Source organism: Notamacropus eugenii, chromosome 1, assembly GCF_028372415.1.
Source record: "Notamacropus eugenii isolate mMacEug1 chromosome 1, mMacEug1.pri_v2, whole genome shotgun sequence".
Lineage (NCBI taxonomy): Eukaryota > Metazoa > Chordata > Mammalia > Diprotodontia > Macropodidae > Notamacropus > Notamacropus eugenii.
The window spans coordinates 27,686,930-27,714,614 of NC_092872.1; the positions used below are offsets into that span (position 1 = coordinate 27,686,930).

General features: G+C 37.9%; 1 protein-coding gene across 13 annotated transcripts in view; it reads right to left on the reverse strand.

Annotated features, from left to right (window-relative positions):
• The window catches only part of CCDC171 (coiled-coil domain containing 171), a 509,668-nt gene that overhangs the window by 378,377 nt on the left and 103,606 nt on the right, over nt 1-27,685 (reverse strand). For 11 of the 13 annotated variants that reach the window (XM_072655937.1, XM_072655913.1, XM_072655930.1 and 8 more), the window contains one exon: nt 9,444-9,536. The exons of the other annotated variants lie outside the window; for them this stretch is intronic. In XM_072655937.1, coding sequence (XP_072512038.1) covers nt 9,444-9,536 — 93 coding nt within the window. The remainder of the gene's footprint in view (nt 1-9,443; nt 9,537-27,685) is intronic. 13 annotated transcript variants of the gene reach the window in all.

Consider the following 27,685-nt stretch of genomic DNA (forward strand, 5'->3'; position numbering starts at 1 on the left):
CGGAAGAAATAACATACACACTCAATTGAGTATGGAAATCTATCTTACCCTACAGGAAAGTAGTGGGGAAGTTAATAAGAGAGGGGGGAATGATAAAAAAGAGGGAAAATGGGGAGAGGGGCAATCAGAAGCAAACACTTTTGAGGAGGGACAAAGTCAAGAGGAGAGAATACAACAAATGAGGAACAGGATAGGATGGAGGGAAATATAGTTAGTTTTTCACAACATGACTATTACGGAAGTGTTTTGCATGATTAAAATGTATAACCTATATCTAATTGTTTGCCTTCTCAATGAGGGTGAGTAGGAGGAAGGGAGAGAATGTAGAAATCAAAATTTTTAAAATGAATGTTAAAAATTGTTTTTATATGCAACTGGGAAACAAGATATACAGGCAATGGGTTATAGAAATCTATCTTGTCCTCCAAGAAAATAGAAGAGATGGGGATAAGAGAAGGTAGGGGTGGGACAGAAGAGAGGGAAGATTGGGGGAAGGAGTAATCAGAATGCATGCCATCTTGAAGTGTGGGGAGGGGAGAGATGGGGAGAAAATTTGGAACTCAAAATCTTGTGGAAGTGAATGTTGAAAACTAAAAATAAATTAATAAAAAGGAAAAAAAAAGACAAAAGAAATCAAGGCTCCCCAGTTGTGTAGTCATAGCAAGGGATAATGATGATGAACCTAAGTCAGGCAATGATATATATTCACTGCAAAAAGACCTACAGGAAAATCCAGGTTAGCTGCTGGATCCTTATTGGAGGATCGAGGGAACAAATTAGACAAGAGATACACAAGACAGGAAAGTAGGGATACATTGCAATTTATGTCAATGGAGGAAATACCTATATAGATGAGATCACAAATTCAATAAAGGATTAAAGCATTATACATTAGAAAGTAATGTAATCTTAAACTTATGGCTCAAACATAAACATTTTTCACAAAAGAAATTTTCATATTCTCAGAAGGGAGTATTAGATAATAATATCGTTAATAATAACTATTTAGGAGGCTAATCTATAGCCAATAGGCAGGTAACAAAAGATATTTTAGTTTTAATTCCATAAACAGAACTATACATTACAAATAATATATTTATAAGGTTTTAAGATTTAACACAGAAGCACTGAAATGAAAAATGTTGACAAAAACAAGGCACAGTTTTTTCCCTAAAATTTTGATTTCTTCTCCTAATAAGTTTGAAAACCTAATAGCCTCTCAGACAACTCCCAAAGCAACTTATAGCTACTAGGGAAAATGAGATCACTGAAGATACTGATGTACTAACCCAGGGCTAACTAACATGGCTTAGTCTAGATATTGGTACAGTGAATAGAATTATAGCTCTGGAGTCATGAAGACTTGGGTCTAAATACTGTCTTTAACACTTACTAGTTGTATAACCATGAGCCAGTCATTTAAACTCAGTGAGTCTCAGCTTCCATATTTGTAAAATGGAAATGAAAATTGCACTAATTACCCAACATTGTTGTTATGAAAACAAATGAGATAATGTGGGTGAAAAACTTCTACACTTTCAAGAATTTTAGGAATGTCAGCTGTTATTATCCACCCTTGACCTCTCTGTAGTCTTTGATACTGTTGCTCACCCAGTCCTCCTTGATGCCCTCTTCTCTCTAGGATTTCTGGGCCCCACTCTCTCCTGGATGTCTTCTTACTAATCTGACCACTCCTTTTCAGTCTTCTTTGCTAGATCCTCTTCTGGATCATGTCCTCTAACTATAGGTGTCCTCAGGGTTCTGTCCTGAGCTCTCTTCACTTCTTCCCTACATTAATTCACTTAGTGATCTCATCAGCGTCCATGGATTTAAATACCATTTTTATGCTAATGATTCTTAAATCTACTGCTCAGTCTCCAAACTGTTCAAAAACTCCACAATCTCCTGATCCAAATGCAACCAAAAGCAAGAGGCTTTTTATCTCTCCCTCTGCCTTCCCTTTTCTTCATCCACACCATGACCTACAACCTGATGATCCCTCAGTTTTCTCCCAGGCTCTCTTCTGCACTCCTAGTCACTTTCTCCTCTTTTCTCCATCTTAACCCCTTGGTAACCAATTCAACTCTGCACTGTCCTCTCTTGAATCTCTAGCCTCCCTATCATATTACTGATAAAGCCTGTCAAGGCTCATCCTTATATTATTCCCAGCATTTGCTGCCTTCATCCCTACACACATGCTTCTGAATGAAGGCAGAGAAAATCAAATAACCATTTTGACTGTATCCATTACAAATCTGTTACAAAATCTCAGCTGGACCATCATTGTTGCTCGGCAATCATATTAGAATACCCTTAATTCATCATCCCACTCTTCACAGCAGCTTTTTAAAACCCTTTTTGTGTCTCCTCAAACCTCCTATGGCTCCTCTCCCCTTTGCCTCCAATTTTAGAAAAAAAATTGAGGCCATTTGCTGTGTGGGCTGTCTCTCAACTCCCCTCATCCTAGATGCCACCATCTACTCCTTCACCTTTGACCTGCATGATGAAGTGGTCCTACTCTTTACCAAGACTAAACCTTCTACCTGCTCAAGCTATCTCATTCTATTCTGTCTTGTCCAACAGATTATCTGCTCTGTCATCTCCACTCTGACAAACTTAAGACTTACAGAAGTGATTGTTGAAAACTGAAAACAAATAAATTAATTTTAAAAAACAATTACAAAAAGAGAAAAAAATAAAATAAAGTCCTTGAAAAGGTCATCTACAATTGGTGACCCAACTTTTTTGCCTCTTTTCTGAACCTCTAAAATCCTGGCTCCTCACCTTATCATTCAACCAAAACTTCTCTCTCCAAAGTTATCAAGGACTTCCAGTTGCCAAATTCAGTGGGCTTTTCTCAGTCCTCATCCTCCTTGACCTCTCTTTGATACTGTTACTCACCCAGTCCTCCTTGATGCCCTCTTCTCTCTAGGATTTTAGGGTCCCACTCTCTCCTAGATGTCTTCTTACTAACCTGACCACTCCATTTCAGTCTTCTTTGCCAGATCCTCTTCCAGATCATGCCCTCTAACTATAGGTGTCCTCAGAGTTCAGTCCTGAGTTCTCTTCTCTTCCCCCCTACACTAATTCACTTAGTGATCTCATCAGCACCTATGGATTTAAATACCATCTTTATGCTGAAAACTGTTAAATCTGCTTCTCAAGCCCCAACCTCTCAGCTGACTTCCAGCTCATATCTGTAAATTCCTTTCAGACATCTCAGACTGAATGTCCAGCAGACAACCTTAAACTAAACACATTCACGACAAACCTCATTATCTTTCCCTCTAAAACTTCCCCCATTCTGACACCCCCCCATTACAGTAGAGGGTAATACCATATTCCTAGTCCCTCAGGCTCACAACCTAGGAGTTATTATTGACTTCTCACTATGTCTATATCTCTATATCCACTTTTACCAAATCCAATTGTCTCACATTTGCAACATCTCTAAAACATTCCCCATTCTCTCCTCTGACAATGCTACTACCTCTCTAGTGCAGGCCCTCAATATCTCACACCTTTACTACTGCAAAAGCCTGCGAGTGGATATACCTATGTCAAGTCCTCTCCCCATTCCAATCTATCCTCCATTCAGACACCAAAGTGATTTTCTTAAAGGGCATGTCTGACAAGATTACACACACCCCCTACTCCCCATTCAATAAACTCCAGTAGCTCTCTATTACCATAAGGATCAAATACAAAATTCTCTGTTTGGCATTCAAAATAGCTTCATAATCTAGCACCCTCCTAGTTTTGCAGTCTTCTTACAACTTAATCCCCACCACATATTCTTTGATCTGGTGAAGTTAGCCTCCTGCTATTCCATGAAAAAGACACTCTATCTCTTGGCATTGAGCATTTTCTCTTGCAGTCTTGTACATAACTTGTTTTGTATAAATTTGTTTGTGCAGTCTCCCCCATGAGATAGTAAATTCTTTGAGAATAAGGACTGTCTTTTGTCCCTTTTTGCATCTCCGGTACTAATCACAGTGTTGCAAACAGTAACATCTGGAGGACTTCATCATAGGTACAGAATTTCACTTTCATTTACACCTTCCATGGGAGGCACAAATGACAGCAGTGAACAGCTTTGAACACACATCTCCTGTTTTTAATCCTCATGTGATTTTAACAGCAATGGAGCCCCTTTACAAGTTATTTTTGTGGTTTTGTTTCTCAAGGAATTTACTATGATCTTCACAAAGTCATGAGATCTTCCTGGTTAGAAGAGAGCTATTAAGCCTGCATTCTTAAGTAAAGTCAAATTTTTTTGTAAATATTATCTATTAGAACAAGACAACAGCACCTTATAATGTCTACACGTTCCAGCAAATTTATGATTATAAATATATTTATAGCAGAAAATAACTTACAAATGTCAGCCTCTTCATCATATATACTATAGAGAACAAAGATCTCAATGCATAAATGCAAACCTTATCTCACAGGATTTTCTAGAGATGAAATGCATGGCTGACATGGTTCTAGAAGAGCACATGTTCTTCCAAAGAACAATACAGGTAAAAAAGGGAATGATGAATTTGTATATTAATAAAATATCCTATGAGCTTATCTAGGAACTAGAATGGGGGAGCGAGATGGAGATCATTTGGGTGAAGGTCATCAGAAGCAAAAACCAAAGTAATATCGAGAACATATAAAAGATCACAGGGCATGAAAGAGGAAAAAGATAAATTCAGAAAAGAGAATACCAAGCCAGGTAAGGGGCTATAATTTAGTAATGATGAGTGTCTTCAGTTTTCTCTGCAAGTGTTGGAGTTCTTTCTCTGCTGAAAACAGAGCCACTAATAATTTCTTGACTTCTCTTAAGGAATATCTCACTCTTTAAAAGTTGTTAGAACCCAACAAGGAGAGATTTTTTTTGTTTGTTTATGATATTCATGAGGAAGTAACTGGTTGAGAGATGACAGCAGTGGAAAAGATGAAAATTTTATTGGGTAACGGATTATTCCATCTTAGAATTTATGATAGGAGAAAAAAAGCCATGTATAGGGATATGTACTCTCAAGATTTTAAGAGAGTTTATAGAAAAAACAAATAGCTCACAAAGATAAAAGTCTTAAGACACAAAGAGAAAAAATTCTCATAAAGAGGAAAAGGTGAAATGTCTAATGAAACTCATGTGGATGATCAGTGAATTCATTCATTCAATAAACATTTTATTAAGTGCTTACTATGTGACAGACACTGTCCGAAGTATTGGGGATACAAAAAGAGCCAAAAGACAGTCCCTGCCCTCAAGGAGTTAACAATCTAATGGGGAAGATGACATGCAAACACATTTATACAAAGCAAGCAACATACAAGATAAACAGGAGATAATTAAGAGGGGTTTAGAAAGGCTTCCTGTAGAAGACGTAATTTTGTTTGTTTCAAGGAAGCCAGGGAGGTCAATAGTTGGAGCAGAGAAGAGAAAACATTCCAGGTTTGGGATAAAACCAGAAAAATGTCCACATTAAAGAGATGGAACAACCAGAAGGTTAGTGTCACTGGATGGTTAAGTACATGTTGAGGAGTAAGGTATAAGAAAACTGGAAAAATAGGAGGGGGTTAGGCTGTGAAGAGCGTTGAATGACAAAGAAAATATTTTCGTTTTGCTCCTGGAGGGAAGAAGAAGCCACTGGAGTTTACTAAATAGGACTTGCATTTTAGAAGAACCACATTCGTAGCTGAATGAAGTATGTATTGGAATAGTGAGACAGGCAGACCCACCAGCAGGCTATTGCAATAATTAAGGCATGAAGTGATGAGGCCCTGAACTAGGGTTGTGGCACTGTCAGAAGAGAAAGCATGGGGCATAGGGGAAAGATGCTACAAAGGTTAAACTGATAGGTCTTGACAATAGCTCCAGTATGAAGGAGTGAAAGATCTCTTATAAGAATTTCTTATTAAAAAATATCTTTTATAAAAGTTTTATATCCAAGCTATATTTGAAATTAAGACAAATATATAAGAAAACGAGTCATTTAAGAATAAAGTCAAAAAATATTAATAAGTAGTTCGTATGTAAGAAACACAAGCTTACTAAAAAAAACTCTAAGAAAGAATTCTCCAAATCACTAATAATGGTAGATGAAAATTATAAGAACTTTTGTTTTAACTTCACATCCATCAGATTGGTGAAAGATGACAAAAAAGACAAAAATGAGAAATGTTAGAGGAGCTGTCAGAAGATAGGACAAGTATGCTAATACACTGTTGGTGGAGCTATGAACTGGCCCAAGTAATCTGGAAAATAATTTGAAGTTCTTCTAAAAAGTCATTAAGCTGTATATATCTAGTGACCTGAAAATACCATTAGTAAGGTGTAAAACTAAAAAAAAAAAGGTAAAAGACAGAGAGAAAAACCTCACAGATAGAAAAACAGTTACAGCAGCATTTTTGTAGTAGTAAAAAATTTGGGGAAAAAATGTGTGCCCATTTACCGGAAAATAGTTTTTAAAAATTGTGATATATGAATGCTTTTTAAACAGTACATGTAATTTCACTGGTTATAGGAAATAAGCATCCAATGAAGAAACTTGTTTCTACAAATGCAGACAGAAACTTAGAGTCTTAAAAGAACTCTGAGGTACCATATCACAACTATCAGATTGGCAAACATGACAGAACAGGAAAATGATAAATGTTGAAGAGGATGCAGGAGAGTTGGAAGACTAATATATTGTTGGTAGACCTGTGAGCTAATTCAACCATTCTGGAAAGCAATTTGGAACTATGCCCAAAGGGCTATAAAAATGTGCATACCCTTTGACCCAGCAATATCACTTCTAGGGACTGTATCCCAAAGAGATCATAAAAATGGGAAAGGGTCCCACAGCTCTCTTTGTGGTGGCCAAAAACGAAATCAAGGGGATGTCCATCAATTTGGCAATGGCTGAATAAATTACAATATATGAATGTAATGGAATACTATTGTGCTCTAAGAAATGATGAACAGGAAGACTTCAGAGAGGCTCAGAAAGACTTATATGATCTGATGCTGAGCCAGGAGCAGAACTAGGAGAACTTTGTGCACAGCAACCACCACAGTGTGTGAGAGTTTTTTCTGGTACACTTGGAACTTCATTGCAATGCAAGGACTTAAAAAAAAATTCCCAATGGTCTTTTAAGGCAAAATGTCTTCTGCATCCAGAGAAAGAACTATGGAATTCAATCATAGAATGTAGCAGATCATTTTTTTATGTGTGTATTGTGTTTTGGTTTGTTAGATGATTTCTCCCATACATTTTAATTCTTTTACACAGCACGACTATAGTGAAAATGTACTTAATAGGAATGTATGTGTAGAACCTATATAAAATTGTATGCCATCTAGAGAAGGAAAGGGGAAGGAAGGGAAAAATAATAATCTAAGTTACATGGTAGTAATTGTAGAATACTGAAAATAAATAAAATTAATTTAAAAAAATAAACAGAGTTTTACTGTAGTAATCTATTATTTGATAAATCCAAAGAGTCCAGCTTCTGGGATAAAAATTCATTATTTAACAAAAACTGCTGAGAAAACTGGAAAATAGTATGGCAGAAACTAGGCACTGACAAACATCTTACACACTATACCAAGATAAAGTCAAGATATAAAGGCTGGTTCTTAATAAGCAAACTAGGAGAGCAATAGTTTACCTATCAGATCTATGAAGAAGGGAATAATTTATGACCAATCAAGAGATAGATAACATTATGAAATACAAAATGGATGATTCTGTTTACATTAAATTGAAAAGGTTTTGTACAAACAAAGTCAATGCAACCAAGATTAGAAGGGAGGCAGAAAGCTGGGAAACAATTATTACAGCCAGTGTCTCTGATAAAGGCCTCATTTCTAAAATATATAGAGAACTGAGTTAAATTTATAAGAATACAAGTCATTCCCCAATGGTCAAAGGATATGAATAGGCAGTTTTAAGAAGAAGAAATTAAAGCTATCTATAGTCATATGAAAAAAGATGCTCTAAATCACTATTGATTAGAGAGATACAAATCAAAAACAATTCTGAGATATCACATCATACCAATCAGATTGGCTAATATGACAAAGCAGGAAAACGCTTAAAATGTTGGAGAAGATGTGGGAAAGCTGGAACACTAATGCGTTGTTGGTGTAGTTGTAAACTGATCCAACCATTCTGCAGAGCAATTTGGAACGATGCCAAAAGGTATAAAACTGTGCGTACCCTTTGATTCGGCAATCCCATTTCTAGGTCTGTATCCCAAAGAGATGACAAAAACGTGAAAAAGACCCACTTGTACAAAAATATTTATAGAAGCTCTTTTTGTGATGGCAAAGAATTGGAGACTGGGGGGATGCCCATCAATTGGGGACTGGCTGAGCAAGTTGTTGCATAGGGATGTAATGGAGTACTGTTGTGCTATAAGAAATGATGAGCAGGCTGACTTAAGAAAAATCTGATGTCAAATGAAATAAGCAGAACCCAGAAGAACACTGTACACAGTGACAGCCACATTGCGTAATGACTGACTTTGATGGACAGTTCTTCTCAGTAATGCAAGGATCTAGGACAACTCCCAAAGACTCAGGACGGAAAATGCCCTCTATATCCTGAGGAAGAACCATGGAGTCTGAGTGCAGGTGGAAGCATATTATCTGCTCTCTCTTTTTTGGTTTGTTTTTTGTTTGTTTCTTCTTTCTCATAGCTTCTCTCATTGGTTCTAATACCTCTTTACAACATGACTAATGTGAAAATTCATTGCTATAATAGCTGTATAGAATAAGCATGCTAATCCCCAGCTGATGCCATTGTGAATTGTTTCAAAAAGTCTGGAAAAACATTCAAAATCAGAAAAGTTGGCCTTTGACAGAAGCACTCCAATACCAAGACTATACTACGAAAAAAAAGGTCCACAGGCACAAAAATATACATACTCAAATTATTTGTGATTACAAAAATCTAGAAACCAAATGAGAGCCTAACAATTGAGGAATGGATGAATAAATAATAACAAGGAGTGTAATGATATGCAAATGGAGATAAGGAAAGAGAAATATTAAGAATACAAAGAAACCTGTAAAGCATCTATGAAGTGACAGAGTGGGGAAAAAAAATAAGACCAAGAGAAAAATATATAAAAAGATTAAAAGTAAAATACAAGAAATATGGATAGCCAATAAAACTATCATCAAACAAAATATTCAGTGTTAGGATCTAGTACAGAATTCTAATTTTATAGATGAAGAAAGAGGAGCCCAAAGAAGCTAAATTACTTGTCCCAGGTCATAGAGGTAGTAGTGTCAGAGGTGGGATCTGATTTGGAGTCCTCTAAGTACAAAATCAGTAATCTATCCACTATGTCATAGTGACTCTCTCAAAATTCAGGTGCTGGGTTCATAATTTTATTTCCTAAACTAACGCATAATTTAAGGAATTACAGAGATAATTGTTGGACAATTTTACCTGGATGATTTCAGAGTTAAATTTGGACTCCAGGTGTGCTACTCTTTCTGCTTCAATATTTTCCTCTAATTTCTTCACTTTCATAGTGGCTGCCTGAAAAAAACAACATATTTTTAAACCTCAAATTTACAAGTGTCAATATTTGCATTCAAGATGCCTAGTAAGTAAAAACTATTGTTTTCCAGAATTAGTATAGATGTAGGTAGCTATTACTTTAATTCATCAAGTCAATACTTCCTTTAAAACCTCAAGCCAAGAATATTTGGGAGAAGGGGAAGGAACAGAATTAGAGGTCCAATCTTTACAATTCTATTTTTTTAATTTGAAAGGGATACAGTTATAGCACCCATCAATCAACAACAAGTATTTATTAACTATCCACTACATGTCAGTCACTCTGCGAAGTGCCGAGGATACAAGCACAAAGAATGAAACAATCCCTATAGAAAAGAAGTTTACGTTACAATAAAGGAGAAAACAAGTCCATATTAAACATAAAGTTAGTAAATACAAATAGTTCAATACAAGTTAGTTTGGGAGGGAGCATACTAGCAATTCAGAGGACAAGGAAAGGTTTCAAGAAGATGGTTCCTGAGCTGCATCTTAAGGGAAGAAAAGGACTTTATGAGGTAAGAAGGGTGTACATCCCAAGCATGAGGACAACCACTGCAAAGTCGTAGAGATTAGAAGATGGATGGAGGGTCATGCATGAAGAACAGAGAAAAGGTCAATTTGATAGGGCAACAGAGTTCAGAAAGGAGAATAATGTTCAATAATGATTGAAAAATAAATTGAAGCCAGGTTGTATAGGGTTTAAAAGCTAAGCAGAGAAAGTTCGTATGTTATCCTAGAGACAATAAGAAGTCACCGGAATTGACTGAGATGGGGAGTCACATGTCTAGATCTGGAGTAAAGAAAATTACTCTTCATTTTGAAAGAAATGTGAATCAGAGAGTCAAATTAGAAGGCTGTTGCAATAGTACAGGGGAGAAGTGAAGAGAGCTAAACTAAGGTGATAACTATGTTAGTAAAGAGGAGATTCAGATGCAAGAGATGTTGTAAGGCTAGAAATACCAAGATTTGGCCACTAACTAGATATATGCTATGAGAAAGTCCAGAAAAATAATGCTGAGATTACAAAATAAAACAGTAGAAGGACAGTGGTACCCTCAACAGGGATAGGGAAGTTTGGAAGAGGTGAAGATTGGGGAGAAATATAATAAATGTGATTTGGGGTATATCAGGTCTTCTTCTCAAATGCCACCTTCTCCTCAGATACTAGTAGTTAGCCTTTCCTATCCAACATTACCTTGTCTGCTTTCTTTTGTCTTGACAGGCAGGGTGGGGTGGTAAACAGGGAACTGCACTTGGACTCAGGAAGACCTTGTCTCAAATGGCTCCTCAAACACTTACTGGCACTATGAGCCTCAGTTAAGTCATTTAACTTTTTTATGTATTAGTTTTTATAAACTAATAGCACTTTACAGCATTTATAAAAACGAAGATGATGATTTCAACGGCTTTCCAGTCCAAAAACTCTGGTCTATGGTCACACACACACACACACACACACACACACACACACACACACACACACAGCCTCCCCATTAAAACGTAAGTTCCTTGAGGACAGGGATGGTTTTTGTGTATCTCTGTATCTTTAGTACAGAGCAGAGTACCTAGAGTTCAATAAATACTTCTTGGTTGATTAACTGATTCATTAGTGGCATAGCACCTTCTCTCCTCCAACTGATAACCTAGCTGCCCTTTAAATCACCTTAGACTTAAGATAAACAACCATGGTAAAATGGATCTACAGAAATGAACAATAATTATTCCATCTTTAGTTTCACAGATGCCAAATAAAATTAACTGTACTTAATTGCTTTCTTGGTAAGAAATGTTAAAAATCATTTCAACAGGGATTAAAGAATTAAAATGTTTTAAACAATCAATTTTCAAACTACAATGAATCCTTATTCTGAAAATATATACACACATAAAAGAAATTTTCTTCACTTCAGTAGTTACAAATAAAAATGGTCTAATAAGAGTTCACTGTAACGAACAAGAAGATTCCAAGTTTTCTTTACTGATATGAACTAAATAAGCTATTAACTGCTCTCAAATTTATACTCTCTGGTAATCTGTCAAAACTCTAAATTTTTACTCTTTGTAGAATGCAGCCTCCCATGATTCACTGTCTGAAAGCATTACCAGAAAACTACTGGTGTAAACGCATATGGCTTTTGATGCCAATCTGGGATCACTGAAACCACTCCATAAGTTCTCAAATGCAAGCCAGTCCGGTTTCTTCCTCCTATGCAATTCTGTACTTTCCAGAACTTTTTTCCACCTTTTCTCATATACCAACTCATTGGTCCCACAGGAAGAGTCTGAATAATCAGAAAATCATCAATTTATAGTTGCAAAGGACCTTAGAGGCCATTATATCTAACTCCTTCCTTTTACAGATGAAGTACCTAAGGCTGAGAGAAGTTAAATGATTAACCAGAGTCCCACAGCTATTGAGTGTCTAGGGCAGGATAAACAACTCCAAGCCCATCCCCATATCCACTGTGCCACCTAGATTCCTTGCTCCAGAGACCCTAACGATAAAATATAAACTTCTGCTTAGCTACTAAAACCCTAAAAAATCTGGCCCCAAACTTTGTTTCCAGCTTCAATGGCCATTACTCTCCCCCCTGCTCAGCCAGACTGGCCTTCTCTCTTTCACACTGGCTCTCCCCCCCGGAATAAAATCCCTCTCTTACTTTAAGAAGCAACTCAAACACCACTTTCTACAGGAAGTCTCTGTTTATCCCCTCTACTAACGTCATTTCTCTCAAACTACCATAATTTAACTACTTTATATTTATTTTTATTTTTTCTCTCTATATTTGGAGAGAACATGTGTGGAATAATTCCACATGTGTAAGAAGCTGGGGAACCTGCTTCTAGGACAGATATGATGATATGTAATGAAGTGCCTTGGAGAGACTTTGGAGCATTCATAGACATTCTGTAACTGGTTCTGGTCTGCTAACCAAGTAATAAATGGTAATCTTTTTATTGATAGCTGTTGTAAAAGTAGTAGGAAGAGGACCCCCCACACATACAACTCTACCAAACATCTAAAAAATGCACCAAACTGAATCCTGATCAAGAAATTCAAGAGAAAAAAAATATCATAGTGAGTCACTTGTCCATACCGAAAGATCTATAGACAACAGAGGTTGGGTCTGCACAGCAAGTATGAATCACATCAATAAGTGGCCCCAAGTACATCACAAAGGTAGCTGCCACCTGGTAGCATGCTTGTTCACTACCAAGTTCCAGGTCACAGATCCAAGAGGAATGAGGAAGGGACCTGCATTTAGCAGTCACATTAAAGTTAAGGAGTGGTCATGAGCCCTAGGATTGTATCTAGTAATAAGCCAGTATAAAACCAAGCAGCAAATACAGGAATCTTGACTCCAGGAGCTGAGTGAAAGTCAAACTTCCAGCCTAGTTTGAGGCCTACAGCAGAATAGCTAAAACAGGAAATCTAGATCCAGGGAAATCCATAATTCTGTCACTCTAAACCCACAGAGTTTTCTAGCTGGCTGATAGGAGCTAAGCTAGTAACAGTCTACTGAACTCCAAACTAGGGTCAAGCCCACAGTTATCTTACGCAGTCCCAAACTCAGATCATGAAATTGCAGAGCTCACAACAGAAGGGTAGTGAGAAGAATTTGCCCTGGATTAGACTACACTGAGAACACTGAAAGCGTGCAGGTCCCCAGTCTGAGCTGTTCCTGAGTTTGTGGAACAATATAACCCTTTAACAGAAAGAAAGTAAAAGAAAGATGAGCCCAAATGCTCCCTCCAGGAGTGTGCAGAGGTGATCTGAAAAGTAAGGTCAAAGGTCAAAAAGTAGGCTAGTTATTCTGATAGGCAGAAATGACACGAGTGTCCCTCTCATTGTCAGGGGTCACAGAAAGAGTCTAATTTGACAGGGGCCCCCAGTAGTGCTTCCATTTAGTTTTTTTTTTTTTTATCTTTTTATAGTTGTTTATTTCTTCTGTCTTATACATGCTTAATATTAATAAACCATTTAAATTTTTTACATTTACCTCCAAGAGAGCTGACTGGAAACATTTGTGCCAACATTTAAAGCCTACTTTTAAAAATTTCAGTGTTCTAGGTTAATAACTGCTAATATGGGAATGACCTGTTGAAGAAACATTAATAAGTACTCAGGAATAAACTCCAAGTATATTCAAATATACATTAATAAAAGGACCTTTGATGGTTATTCCCTCCCTCCCCAACACCATGGTAAAATACCAAATTAATGCCATCTACTACCAATTATGATACAGTTTGAAGCCATTCATACATACATATACAAAGTTGTTTTTTTAAAGAACAAAGAAATTTACAGTAACATCATAGGGCTTTCTACGCATGATCAAATTTATTTAGAAACAGTGTCATCAATATGATTTGTTATGGCCAAACTAGAGTTTTTGTGAACTAATTTAGGTGCAGTCCATACTTTTCCAAACATTTTTATAAGATACTACATTCTAAATTTCACAAATTCTTCAAAAACAGTTTACCACTTACTATAATAGTTTCTTAACTCAAATGGAAGCCTATTAGGACTTAACTTACTGTGAGAATAATGAACCATGATGGAAAAAAGGTTAAGTAAGGATGGTAGAGAAGAACAAGAGTATTCAGGTCCAGAAGCCACAAGGAAACAAAAAAAGTGGGAGGTAAGATTAGGTTGGGAATGTTACCCCAGAGGTGAGTAGTAGTGAATGACCAGGCTCACAGGAGCTTTCCCTTCCCTTTGTGCCAGAAGCCCCTGAGACTTTCCAGAGGATGAGATTTCTAGATCCAGGTAATTCTCCCTTTTCCCACCATGGTGTTTCATTTCAGCAAGCCAAGTCCATCATGACCAGAATTCTGTTGAAGCCAGGCTTTTTAACTTATTTTTTTCTTCTTGATGTTTTATGCTATTCCAGAAATGTAGGCCAACTGACTAGAGTCCTCGAGGAGGGCAAAAGCACTTGACCAAGACAGAATCCTCTTGTAGATGATGGGATCGAAACGGCCCGGTAGGATAAAAAGACAACCTTTTCTTCCCGCCCTGGAACCACGCACCATCTCGAGCAGCCATGTTGCAGGTGCGCACCCCGCAGGGCGAGGGGACCAATGGAGGCACGGCTCCCATGGGGAAGGCCTGACTGGGCTCTCACCGGCCCTCCGCAGTGAACTCAGGGAGAGTCAAGCCGCTGGGGAGGCGCAGCTGGGGACGAGAGCTCCATTTAGTTTTAATGATCTTAGGAATAACTAGTTGGTGCAGAGGAGAGTGCTAGCCCTAGAGTCAGGAGGACATTTACTAGCTGTATGATCCTGAACAAGTCACTTGACACTGCCTCAAAAAAAAAAAAAAAGTTTTCATGATCTTAAAAGAAGAATGAAAAGGGAAAGAGCACATGGACAGGGGTTGGAGAGAGAGGAGAGGAAGGCCATAGGAAATTATCTCATATCATCAGGGTGCACACATGGAAGTCTATACAAAGAAGGTAGGGAATGGGTAACATTAGAACCTCACTCTCATCTCAACTGATTAAAAGAGGAAACAATAAGTACACAAAGAATTAGCTGCAAAATTACAATTCACTCAACAGAGAAAGCACAGGGAAAAAGGGAAAAGAGTGAAAAGAAGGACTAACAGAGGAGAAATTAAGGACCAATCATACTCTTTGCATATTTGCATGTGTCCTTATTGTATCCCCCAACAGAATGTAAGCTCTTCACAAACAGGGATATTATCTCATTTACTGAATTCATCTCTCTCATGTATGGCATACAGCAGGCACTTAACAAACTCTTCTGTGGTCTGGTTGTTTGCCTGACTGAATAAAGCCTAGAAAGTGAGTCTTGGAGTTAAGAAAAAACACAATGGTTGCATGACCACAGTTCAAATTGCTTGACCTCTGTGACCTAGGTAATTCTCTAATATGATAAGTTGTAGAATAATTACTGATTTCATCAGTGATATAAGGAATTTCCTCGCATGGAGTTCTCTACCCCATTAAAATTGCAGAGTCAGACCAATATATATATTTACACACAAGCATACATGAGAATATGTATGTACACACATGAGAATGTGTGTACACATACACATTAGCACACATATATACACACACAATCTTTATCCATTTCCAAGATGATAGCAGTGTAGATGATTACAGAGAATGAACATAATTGAAAATATCCATTCAGATTAAGAGTCCTTTCCACACAGCACATGGGGTTTTTGTCTTTCAACTGCTCCTTACAATTGTATTTCCAAAGAATTTTGCCACAGAATGTTGTATGGTCTCTTCCAAAACATCTGCTCAAAGGAGCAACTGCATATTCACTTTTGTGTCTTGTTGTCCTCACAAAGATAGGATTATACCAAAAGATAACTCACAGAAATCAATTATCATTATTTCAGTAAATTTCTTAAAAAAAAAAAACCACGCCATTTTCTAAGACTGACTTCCAGTTTGCATCCCTTTCCAAAAGTATTTCCCTACTCATGCCTAAACTGATAAGTAAAAAAAGGGAAAGAGGACCACATCTGACTCAATCAAGCATTCCTCATGTGCTGCAACGAGGGAGTTTGGCCCCCCCATACTCATATTTATTTTCCCCTCCATAGTTCAATGTAAACACAGTCTACAGACAATTTTCCAGGTAACTACAGGTTTCTTACAAGGAAACCACGAGTGGTTTTTTTACTGCATTTTGCTTTAAGCTTCCTTGCGATATATTTACTTGCTTGTTACTTATAAACCAATCCTCTTTTTACCTGTTTTGCTATATTTTTTGCAGTTTCTGTTTAAAACAAGACAAAAGCAAAATTCTCTGCCAGGGTAATTTTCCGTCCTTTGGGGCTTCTGTAATCTTATTTATGATATTAATGACAAGTGCAGCCACCACTGGGTGGTGCTTAAAGAAGCTTCAGCTTTACCTGGACCAGGCTACATACTCTCTGTGTTCACTCAGCAGGACTGACCAGGCATGTGAAAGTCCATGTAATTAGACCATGGATCAAAACCATAATGAAGGCAGCGGGGATATTCTTATCTATGATTTGCGCAACTACGGGGCCAAGTATTAATGAAACCCCACTGGATATTTTCAGCTTCAGCTAAATCTGATTTGGCTGCCTGTAGCAACAGACATCAGAAAGCAATAAATTCCACTTTGCATAGTTATATTAAATAATGAGGATTTCACTTCTCATATCAAGCAAAAGACAAATAAGCTTAGAATCGCTGAATTGGACATTTTGGGTAACATAAAAAGATAGTAAATATGAACAGGGTAAACCTCAAACATCACTAAAGCAGTACCCTCATAGTTTTATGATAAACCTGTCACAAAAGTAAGCATTTTATACACTGCAAGAATTTCCCCAGAAATTCTTATTCCAGATAATGAACACTAAAGACAAAAGATGATAACATTTTAGCACTATTGTTTAAGAAATGCAAAGTATCAATAAAGGTGCCAAAAATCCAAATCATCCATGGCTGTATTTTAAATTCTACTCTCAATGATATGAAGTTTCCCTTTGGATTGAGGTGGGCACAATGTTAGTTTATAAGCAGCACTGAGAAAATCACCCCAGATTTTCAAAGGTAGTCAAATAAAATTCAAGTCTTTTTTTTCAGGAACATCAGAAAAAAGCTAACTTCTCCAAACCTCCCAACAATAGAACACATAAAAAACATGTTTGATCAGAGTCTTTTTTCATTTGGATCATTGTCTTCCTGATGAATTTTATTTTTGTTATTTAAATATTTAAAACATGCTTTTATGTGATGAGAGAAGTCTTAGCAACTACTGGGCCAAGTATACTAATGAAACCCCACTGAATATTTCAGCCCCAGCTAAATCTCATTTGGCTGCCTTTAGCAACAGGCATCAGAAAGGTACATGTAAATGGCTATTAGGTGGGAGATCTGAATTTGGCCAAAAGATATCAAGATGGGTAGTAGGAGAGGTGTTTAATAGCAAAAAAGTTTAACTGATTTGGTAGACCTAATAAGCCATCAAAATACAACTAAAGAATAACAAAATCTGAATTTCAAAAACTGGAGACAATGCAGAAACAAATTTCTGTTGTATAAATCAGATTAAGATCAAAGTAATTTGTGTGCCAGACAACACGGAAAATGAAAATAGGCCAAAAACTAAACTCCAAGAAAATTGGGAAGGAAAGAGGGGAAAGTATGGCACACAGCCAAAATGGTATGGTAGAGGGAACATTCAAGTTACACTCCCCCAACATTCCCCTCCAAATAACTTTAAAATGACATGTCAAATTGAAATCATTAGTGGCACAGTCAACAAAAGGTCAGAGTGCGGTATTTTTCAGCCAAGGACTACTGAGAAAGTTGGATTGAAAGGTCTGTGACACTGGCGTGTGGTCAGGAACACCAGCTATGGGCCTTGGAGGCAGAGACAGAGTTAGCAGTAGCAAAAAGCAGCATTTTCAGCTTTGAATACTCTTGGAATTAAATCCTCTTGGAATTAAAGCTTCTAAAGCACTACATTTGACCTCCTCTTTTAAACAATTTCTATGTTTTTACTTCAAAGACCTTGCTCTTTCATCCCTTTAACTATGTTGTCTTGCTCTTAGATTCAATTTTAGTCCCTGACCTCCCGATGATCATTTCTTTTCCATTTGCAGTTTCCTCTCTGGATCTATGCTTTCTCACCCTTCAGGATGCTGGCTGCCCTCAGACTCCAGTTTTCATTACCCTGAGCAAGGATGTTGTCGATGGAGTTACAAAATTCTCTCATGATAAGTGAATTTGTACACCAAATCCCTGCAAATACCATTGTAAGAAATCTTTCCTCATGCTCTTTGTCCACATGGCACCCAGAGAGCATGAAAGTCAAGTTCACCCAAAGTTTGGTGGTATGGTAGACAGAGCAATGAGTCTAGAGTCAGGGGGACCTGGGCTCAAACCCAACTTCAGACACTTATTAGGTATATGACCCTGAGCAAATCACATAAACCCTGTTTGCCTCAGTTTCCTCATCTGTAAAATGGGGACAATAATAGAACACACGCAGAGTGTAGTTGAGAAGATCAAATGAGATAATCACTAAAGCACTCAACACAGTGCCTGGCACATAATAAGTGCTATATAAATGTTAATCATTATTAGCTATTGTTATGAATTAACTGGGTAGGAAGAAGGGCTACCTTCCTTCTGCCACGCCTTTACCTAGTGTCCCAGGAAATGGTCTACAGGTTTTGGTTTAGTTTGTTATTTTTCATCTGTCTTTCTAAGTTCTAAGTGCAAGCAATGAAATCCCCACTGAACCCAGAAGCCTAAGCCATGACCAACCTTGGAAGCAGGATTCCAGGCCAGATGAACAGCCAGCCTATCAGGGAAACCCAAACTCAGGGTGCCCTTGGACTTGGAGCCTGAAGGAACAGTGATATATAGAAAATAAGCTAAACTACACCTTTTTCCTCCCCAGAAACTGGGGTGGTACAGGGTGGGAGTTAAGGCCTCGGGGCGAGAAAGAATATTTTATGTTTATTCTTACTCTACCTTTGAAGTGATAATTCTTTTGAAAAAGTTAATCTGAATGTTAAGTGGCTAAACGAAACTGGAGTACAGGGAATCTCCTCCAACTGAGAGGATACTATCAGTGGGGATTTAAAGTAAATGACAAACCTACTCATACTCAAACCTTCCTCAGGGTATTGGAGAACCTTAGGGTAGGAAGGGAAATATAGGCTACCTGGCCTTCAGGCAGTGGAAGCTAAGGTGGTAACTGTTATAGGTAAGACTCTGTATGGGATAAAACTGGGGTCTATGCATTTGAGGGGATCCCTGGGGATACTCTCTGTACAGAACATTTAATTTAGTTAAACTTTTGTTTTATTATTTATTATATAATATTTATACTTATGTACAGTATCTATTAACAAAATTTATCATATTTAAAAATGTAAAAAATCATCCTTTAGCTCATGGACCACACAAAGACAGGTAGCAGACCATGTCTGCCCATAAACTATAGCTGCAGATCCCTGTTCTAGGCTGCAAGTTGCTTGAAAAACAAGCAAAAAAAAAATTAAGATGCAAATGAACAGTCAATATTTTTTCCAGTGTGTGTTGCTCAACAAGTTAAGTACCATTTATGCAATTTTGAAAATTTGTCATTTATTGGTTGTTAGACTGTTTAAACACTGATAATTTCTGTGTTATTTTATTCTGTAAAAGTATTAATAATGATACATTCTATGTTATTGAGATCTATATAAGTGCTGGTATTAAGTTTAATACAGGAAACCTGGATTGAAGAATGCTACTGTAGAAATATTCATAGACTCAAGAGAATGTTGTATACAGTAACAACAATATTTTTTGAAGAATAACTGTGAATGACTAAGCTATTTTGAGTAGTATATTCAAATCAACTGTAAAGGACCCATAAAGGAAGATGCTATCTACCTCCAGAGAAAAAACTAATAAACAGAAGTATGCAGAGTATGGTTTTAGATAGACAGACAGACAGACAGACAGATATATCTGTGTCAAACAGTGGCCTTCTCTACAGAGTATGGGGTAGGGAGGAAGACAGTTCAGAACTTAAAATGTAACAAAGTAATAAATTTAATTTAATTTTTAAAAAAGAAATATTCACATTGTTCTTTTTTTCATTTAAACAGACAGCTTGCTTTGTTTTAAAAGCAAAATCCCTATTTCTTAGGGTAAGAATGCCTGCAAAATCCTCAAGTAGCTGACATTCCTCACTAAATCTCTAGCTGAGCCTACTTGCCTTCTTTAGGATATCTTCTTGTCTTTTCTTCAGGTTGATAAATCCATTTGGGTCACCCTTGCAATGGAAAGGATCCATGGGGGTACTTTTGGGTGCCCATTTGGAATCAGGACTTAGATGGAATGTACCTGGACATCAATGGGGATAGCGCAGGAGTGGGGAACCTGTGGCCAAGAGACCACATTTGACCCTCTAGGTCCTTTGACTGAATCCAGACTTCACAGAACAAATTCCCTTGGTATCAGGGATGGCCCATGGTACAAAGATCCCTATGATATTTTGTTGTGCCCTGTATATAACGAGACATTTTGATCCAGATCACATTTAAATGGCCTTATGTACTGAGAGAATTATGAGTTTTCTCAGGTTAGAAAGGACTGACACCAAGTTCATTGCAGGTCCCAAATCCCTACAGAGAGAGTTCTATGTAGTTTCAAAAATGTGATGACAGCAGTCATCAGGAAGCCATATTTCTTTTTCTTTTTCTTTCCTTTTTCTTTTGCATAAGAAAAGCCTCATATGGCTAAGAAGGAAGAAATATTTGTTTAACTTTGTCAAATGTTCCTTATTTTCTTGAATCTATAAAACTTTCTGTTTAGGAAAAAAGAGGGAAAGGAATAAATATTTCTATAGAGCCTATGTGCAGGGCTCTGTGCCAAGGGCATTTTACCAATATTATCTCATCTGATCCTCACAACAACCCTGGGAGGCAGACTCTGTTACTATCCCCATTTTGCAGCTGAGGAAACTAAGGCAAAAGACGTTCCCAGGGTCACATACCTATTAAGTGTCTGAGGCTGAATTTGAAGTCAGGTCTTTCCCGAGTCCATGCCCAGTGCTCTATTGAGTCTTAACTGTATGGCACTGGGGAAGCAAATTAAATAACATTGTTTTTGCCTCTGCAGCAGACTGTTTTGAATTGAAGTCAAGGATGGTGTTCAAAATGCAATTCTATTTGCCAGGTATGGGGAAATACTGGAAATAGGAGGAAGAATGTATTCAGGGCTTTTACTGCACATGCCCAACCAGCTAAGATGGAGGAACAAGTTTCTGACAAAAGATAATTCTGCATTATTCTCCCACATGGTACGAGTAGAACCCACTGTATTTTTAAAAATTTGCCAGACTGGTACACACTCTATTTCCTAAGGTGCTCTTTCCTATTTTGTCCAAAGTACCACAAACTGACAGGATGGACAGATGCTCTGTGGCTCTGAGAAATGAGCTTAGATGTGGGGTTTTGGATTGTTTTGTTCTGTTTCATTTATCTTTCTCTGTTAGAGGCACAGGCAATGAAATTGTTACTGAATTCAGGAGTTTGAGACATAGTAACCTTGGAGGTAGGATTCTAAACTGGATGTACAGATGACCAGCTAGCCTATCACAGAAGTTAAGGTTCCTTGGATTCAATCCCAAGTAGGTGGATTTGGAAATCAAACTTGGTGGAACCATGATATATAGGAACTGTAGAAAATGCATTGTTTAGAAAATTGATTAATTATTACACTGTTTAAATTTAAATTGAATTTCACGGGACCAGAGATTGTTTGAACCCAGAATGTTTTCCTGACCTGAATCACTCTCTAGGAATGTCAGATAGCTACATGCCAGATAGCTATGTGTATATATATATGTGTATATATATGTGTGTGTGTGTGTGTGTGTGTGTGTGTGTATATATATATATATATATATATATATATATAGGGTTACCAAACATAGGTCTTGTTTTTTGGGTCTACTTGCTGGGGGTGGGGGGAGTTCCACCAAAGCTTGTCCTTTGGATTCCCCTCATGTTTCAACTCTGACCAAAATTTTACAGAATATTCACATTTACTGATAGGTACTGATAGATCTCAATCTATCTAATTTATAAGTTGTCCTTGTACACCTGTGATTCCTGTGCAGGTACCCCTGCCAAAATCATATACAATGTACCCAACTGAATTATCATCAGGAAAGTAAAGAAGTTACAGTGAATCATTCCAGTGAGATATTCCATAAGGCAAAGGATGGAGGTTTACAACCAAGAATATTATACCCACTAAAACAGAGTACAATCCTACAGGGGGAAAAAATGGATTTTTAATGCAATGGAGGGTTGTTGGGGCTAGTGGACAGTGCCTGCTACATTGAGTGCAATAAGTGAGGAAGGGGAAAAAAATTTTATAAACATGATAGACCTCTAGAGAATAGTGAATGAAAATAAAAACTATACCTATTAGTTGTGCATAGCACCTTCAAAAAATTCATCATACACTGAGGCAAAAAAAACCTCACAAACAATTGGAGGAAATCAGTAATATTAAATGCATCTGTATCAATCATAATGATATATAAAGATAATGATATATATAATAATATATATAATGATATATATATAATCATAACTATATATAAAGTATATTCAATAAAGGGAATTGGAAGCAAAGATTTAAAATTAAGTGGAAACCAAACAACTTAATCTTTAAAAATGGGTGGGTCAAAGAACAATTTAATAATTTTACTAAAGATAATGACAATGAGACAACATACCAAAATTTATGGGATTCTGCCAAGCCTAGAGGCCTGTATTGGGCTACCCGAGTCTTTCTTACCTGTCCCAGGTCTTCGGTTGGCCAAACCGGATAAACGTATGAGAGAAAGGTCGTTCCAGAGTCAAACAGGGGTTGAGCTTTATTTCAGGGTCCGGGTTACAAATGCAGGGAGGTCTTCCTTAGGAGGAAGAGGGGGAGATTTCCTAAGGAGGCTAAGCTTAAGGGATTGGAAGTAGAAGTACAAGCGGGGAGAGAGGGGGAGGGGAGAGAGGAAAGAAAAGAAGCGGAGCCCTACTTTTCTCTTTGGCTCCACACGTGCTAAGAGAGAGCTTTCTGGCTTCCTCAATCCTACTTAATCTTCAGCCACACAGTTTGCATCTCAATACCATGCTGTTAGGTAACTAGGTGTGCTCCAATCTGGGACGACCTCGAGGGCAGGGAGACTCCACCCATCAGGTATCTCCGGGGGAGAGGCGGAAATACCCGAGCTAACGGAGCTAGCTCAGTCTGACCTTCTCGAACCCCCGCTGTTCATGGAGGGCCTCGTAAGACTCTAAGATTTAGAAGTCCCACTTTTACCTGCCCGAGACTGTCCACACGGAATTGAGCTTCCAGTCCCAACAGGATACAGCCAAAACCATATTTAGGCAAAATGATTTGTACACCTTGCTAGAGCATGGAGTCTGGTGAGAGAGAGATTTGAGTAGAGAAGTGTTCTGGATAAGTGCATCCTGGGGTTTGTTGATTTCTTATCCTGTGGAAATAGCTGTCATTGCCTAAACTCAGGTACATAATTCCTCTATGGCAGAATTTTTTAAGAATCATTGGGTCCCCATATCAATCAAACTATCAGATAATTAGTTTCTAGAGCTGGGAAAAATAATATCAAAATTCATCTGGAAGAACAAAAAGTCCAGAATATCAAGGGAATTAATGAAAAGAAATGCTAGGGAAAGTGGCCTACTTCTACCAGATCTCAAATTATATTATAAAGCAGTAATTATCAAAACCACTTGGTACTGGCTAAGAAACAGAAGGGCAGACAAGTGGAATATGCTAGGTACTCAAGACACAGTCAGCAATCAATATAGCAATCTACTGTTTCATAAACCCAAGGATCCCAGGTTCTGGGATAAGAACTCACTGTCGACAAAAATTGCTGAGAAAACTGGATAACAGTGTGGCAGAAACTAGGCACAGAGCAATGCCCGACACCGTAGCCAAGAATAAAGTCCAAATGGGTACATGATCAAGGTATAAAGATTGATACTATAAACAAATCAGTGGAGCAAGGAATAGTGTATTTATCAGATTTATGGAGAAGGGAAGAATTTTTGACTCAATAAGGGATAGGAAGCATTATGAAGTGCAAAATGGATAATTTTGATTACATTAAACTGAAAAGTTTTTGCACAATCAAACCTAATGCAACCAAGATTAGGAGGGAAACAGAAAAATGGGAAAGAATTTTTGCAACTACTGTCTGTGATAAAGGCCTCATTTCTAAAATATACAGAGAGCTAAATCAAATGTACAAGGATACAAGTCATTCCTCAATTGATAAATGGTCAAAGGATATGAACAGGCAGTTTTCAGAGAAAGAAATTAAAGATATCTATAGTCATATGAAAAAATGCTCTAAATCACTATAGATTAGAGAGATACAAATCAAAACAACTCTGAGGTACCACATCACACCTATCAGATTGGCTAACATGACAAAACAGGAAGACGAAAAATGTTGGAGAAGATGTGGAAGAGTTGGAACACTAATTCATTGTTGGTGGAGCTGTGAGCTGATCCAACTATTCTGGAGAGCAATTTAGAGCTATGCCCAAAGGGCTACAAAAATGTGCATACCCTAGGACTATATCCCCAAGAGATCATAAAAATGGGAAAGGGTCCCACATGTACAAAAATATTTATAGCAGCACTCTTTGTGGTGGCCAAAAACTGGAAATCAAGGGGATGCCCATTAATTGGTGAATGGCTGAATAAATTATGATATATGAATGCAATGTAATACTATTGTGCTATAAGAAATGATGAACAGGAAGACTTCAGAGAGGCCTGGAAAGACTTATATGATCTGATGCTGAGTGAAAGGAGCAGAACCAGGAGAACTTTGTACACAGTAACAGCCACAGTGTGTGAGAAATTTTTCTGACAGACTTGTAACTTCATTCCAATGCAAGGATTAAAAAATTCCCAATGGTCTTTTAAGGCAAAAGGCCTTCCACATCCAGAGAAAGAACTATGGAATTCAATCGCAGAATGCAGCAGATCATTTTCTTTTGTGTTACGTTTTGGTTTGTTAAATGATTTCTCCCATTCATTTTAATTCTTTTATACAACATGACTATGGTAAAAATGTATTTAATAGGAATGCATGTGTAGAACCTATATAAAATTGTATGCCATCTCAGGAAAGAAGGGAGCGGGTAGAAGGGAAGGATGGGGAAAGAAAGGGGATGGGGGGGAAATCTAAGTTATATGGTAGTGATTGTAGAACACTGAAAATAAATAAAAGAAGAAAAAAAAAGAAAAAAGAACCAGTGGGTTCTGGAGAAAAATATCTAATCTTCTATCTAATCAGTCATATTATTCAAGGCTCTTTTCTAGGCAATCTTCTCTTCTTTCTCTACACTCTCACTCAGTAACTTTATCAGTTTCTATAATTTTCTATATTCTATATTCTATGCTCCTGGGTCTATATATCCACCACTAATCTCTCTCCTAAGCTCCACTCAAAATCTGAATGGAATAGAAAATAATTTCTTAAGTACTTATTATTTGCCAACGACTTATAACTGGAGTTATAAATTCTAACAAGAAATAGAGCCCTACATTTTCAACTACCTATTGAATATTTGAAACTAGATGTTTCATACACATTTCAAATACGTGTTCAAGGCAGAATTCAGTATCTTTCAAAAAAAAAAAAAGTATTTCATCATTCCCCCCAAAAAATTTCCTGTTTCTGTCCGGACATCATCCTCCTTCCAGTAACCTTGGAGACATCCTCAATTCCTCACTTTCCAGTAATACACATATCGAATCAGATGCCAAATCTTGTCAATTCAACATTCATGAGAGATTTGGTGTCATACCATGCAACTACCAAAGGCTTACTTTAGAGAACTAGACAAAATGATAATAAAATTCATTTGAAGATTTTAAAAAAAGGTGAAAAAAAAAATCCCAAGAAAAATGAGAGAAAAGAAGTAAGGGAAGATAACAGTACAATCTCAAATTATATTACAAAGCAGACCACAGAGCCAAGATGACAGAGTAAAAGCAGGGACTTCCCTAAGCTCTCCCCCAAAGTCATAGAAATACCTGTAAAAAATGACTCTAAATAAATTGTAGAGCTACAGAATTCACAAAATGACAGCGAAATAAATCTCCAGTCCAACATAACCTGGAAAGTCGACAGGAAGGGTCTTTCACACCAGGCAGGGAGCAGAGTTCAGCATGGGCCACACCAACACAAATGGGCCAGAGCAGGTCTCAGGGGACTGAATCTGGCAGCAATAGCAGTTTCCAGACTTCTCAACCACAAACACCAAAAAGGTCAGTGGGAAAACTCTGTGGGACCTGGGTGAAAGAGGAGTGCGTGGTATCACCAGGTCTGGCCCCAGCCCCCAAGCAGGGGGAGAGAAAGGGAGAAGCAAGGGGGGATGATTGGCAGTAGCAACAGCAGCAGAGGCTAATTCCAGAACTCTGGTTCCACAGATGGCAAGGGATCAAGCAGCTGATACAAAATCCCTGAAGCATCAGACAGTACACCCACTCCTTGTCTATCATGACAAGAGTTAGAAAGTCAAGTGTTTGGTGGGGAAGGTGAGCAAACATTGTAAAAGAATTCAGACTATAGAATCCTATTTTGGTGACAAGGAAAATCAAAATACAATCAGAAGAAGACAACAAAGTCAAAGCTCCTACATCCAAAGCCCCCAAGAAAAAATATGAATTGAACTCAGGCCATGAAAGAGCTCAAAAGGGATTTTGAAAATCAAGTAAGAAAAGTAGAGAAAACACTGGGAAGATAAATGAGAGTGATGCAAGCAAATCATGAAAACTGAGTCAACAGTTTGCTAAAGGAAATCCAAAAAAAAAAAAATACTGAAGAAAGAAACAACTTAAAAAATAGACTAACCCAAATGGCAAAGAAGGTCCAAAAAACTAATGAGGAAAAGAATGCCTTAAAAAGCAGGACTGGCCAAATGGAAAAAGAGGTACAAAAGCTCACTGAAGAAAATAATTACTTCAAAATCAGAACAGAACAAATGGAAGCTAATGACTTTCTGAAAAATCAAGAAATCACAAAACAGAATCAAAAGAATGAAAAAATAGAAGACAATGTGAAATATCTCACTGGCAAAACCACCGACCTGGAAAGATCATTTAAAAATTACTGGACTAGGGGGCGGAGCCAAGATGGCGAAGTAGAAAGACGCACATACACATAGCTCCGAACACACAAACCACAGAACGGCTAGAGGGGACCAAGCCAGGGCGAATTCTGCACCCAGAGACCATGGAGTATTGGAGCGAGGGAGATTCCTGCTCCGGAGAGACCTGCGGACCTCTCGTGGAGGGTCCTTCGCGCCGCGGACTGGGCGCCGGGACGGGGAGCGGAGTGCGGCCCTGCCGCTGCCGAGACACTGAGGGGAGGAGATCCGAGAGGGCTACAGGGACGGGATCTCCAGCGGCCACGCGGGTTCCCCCCACCCACAGAGGGACCTGCAAACCTCTCGCAAAAGGTCCGTCGCGCTGCAGACGAAGAGCCCAGCCTGGACCTGCAGCGGCGGCGGCAGTAGCCACGGCTCCGAGAGGCAC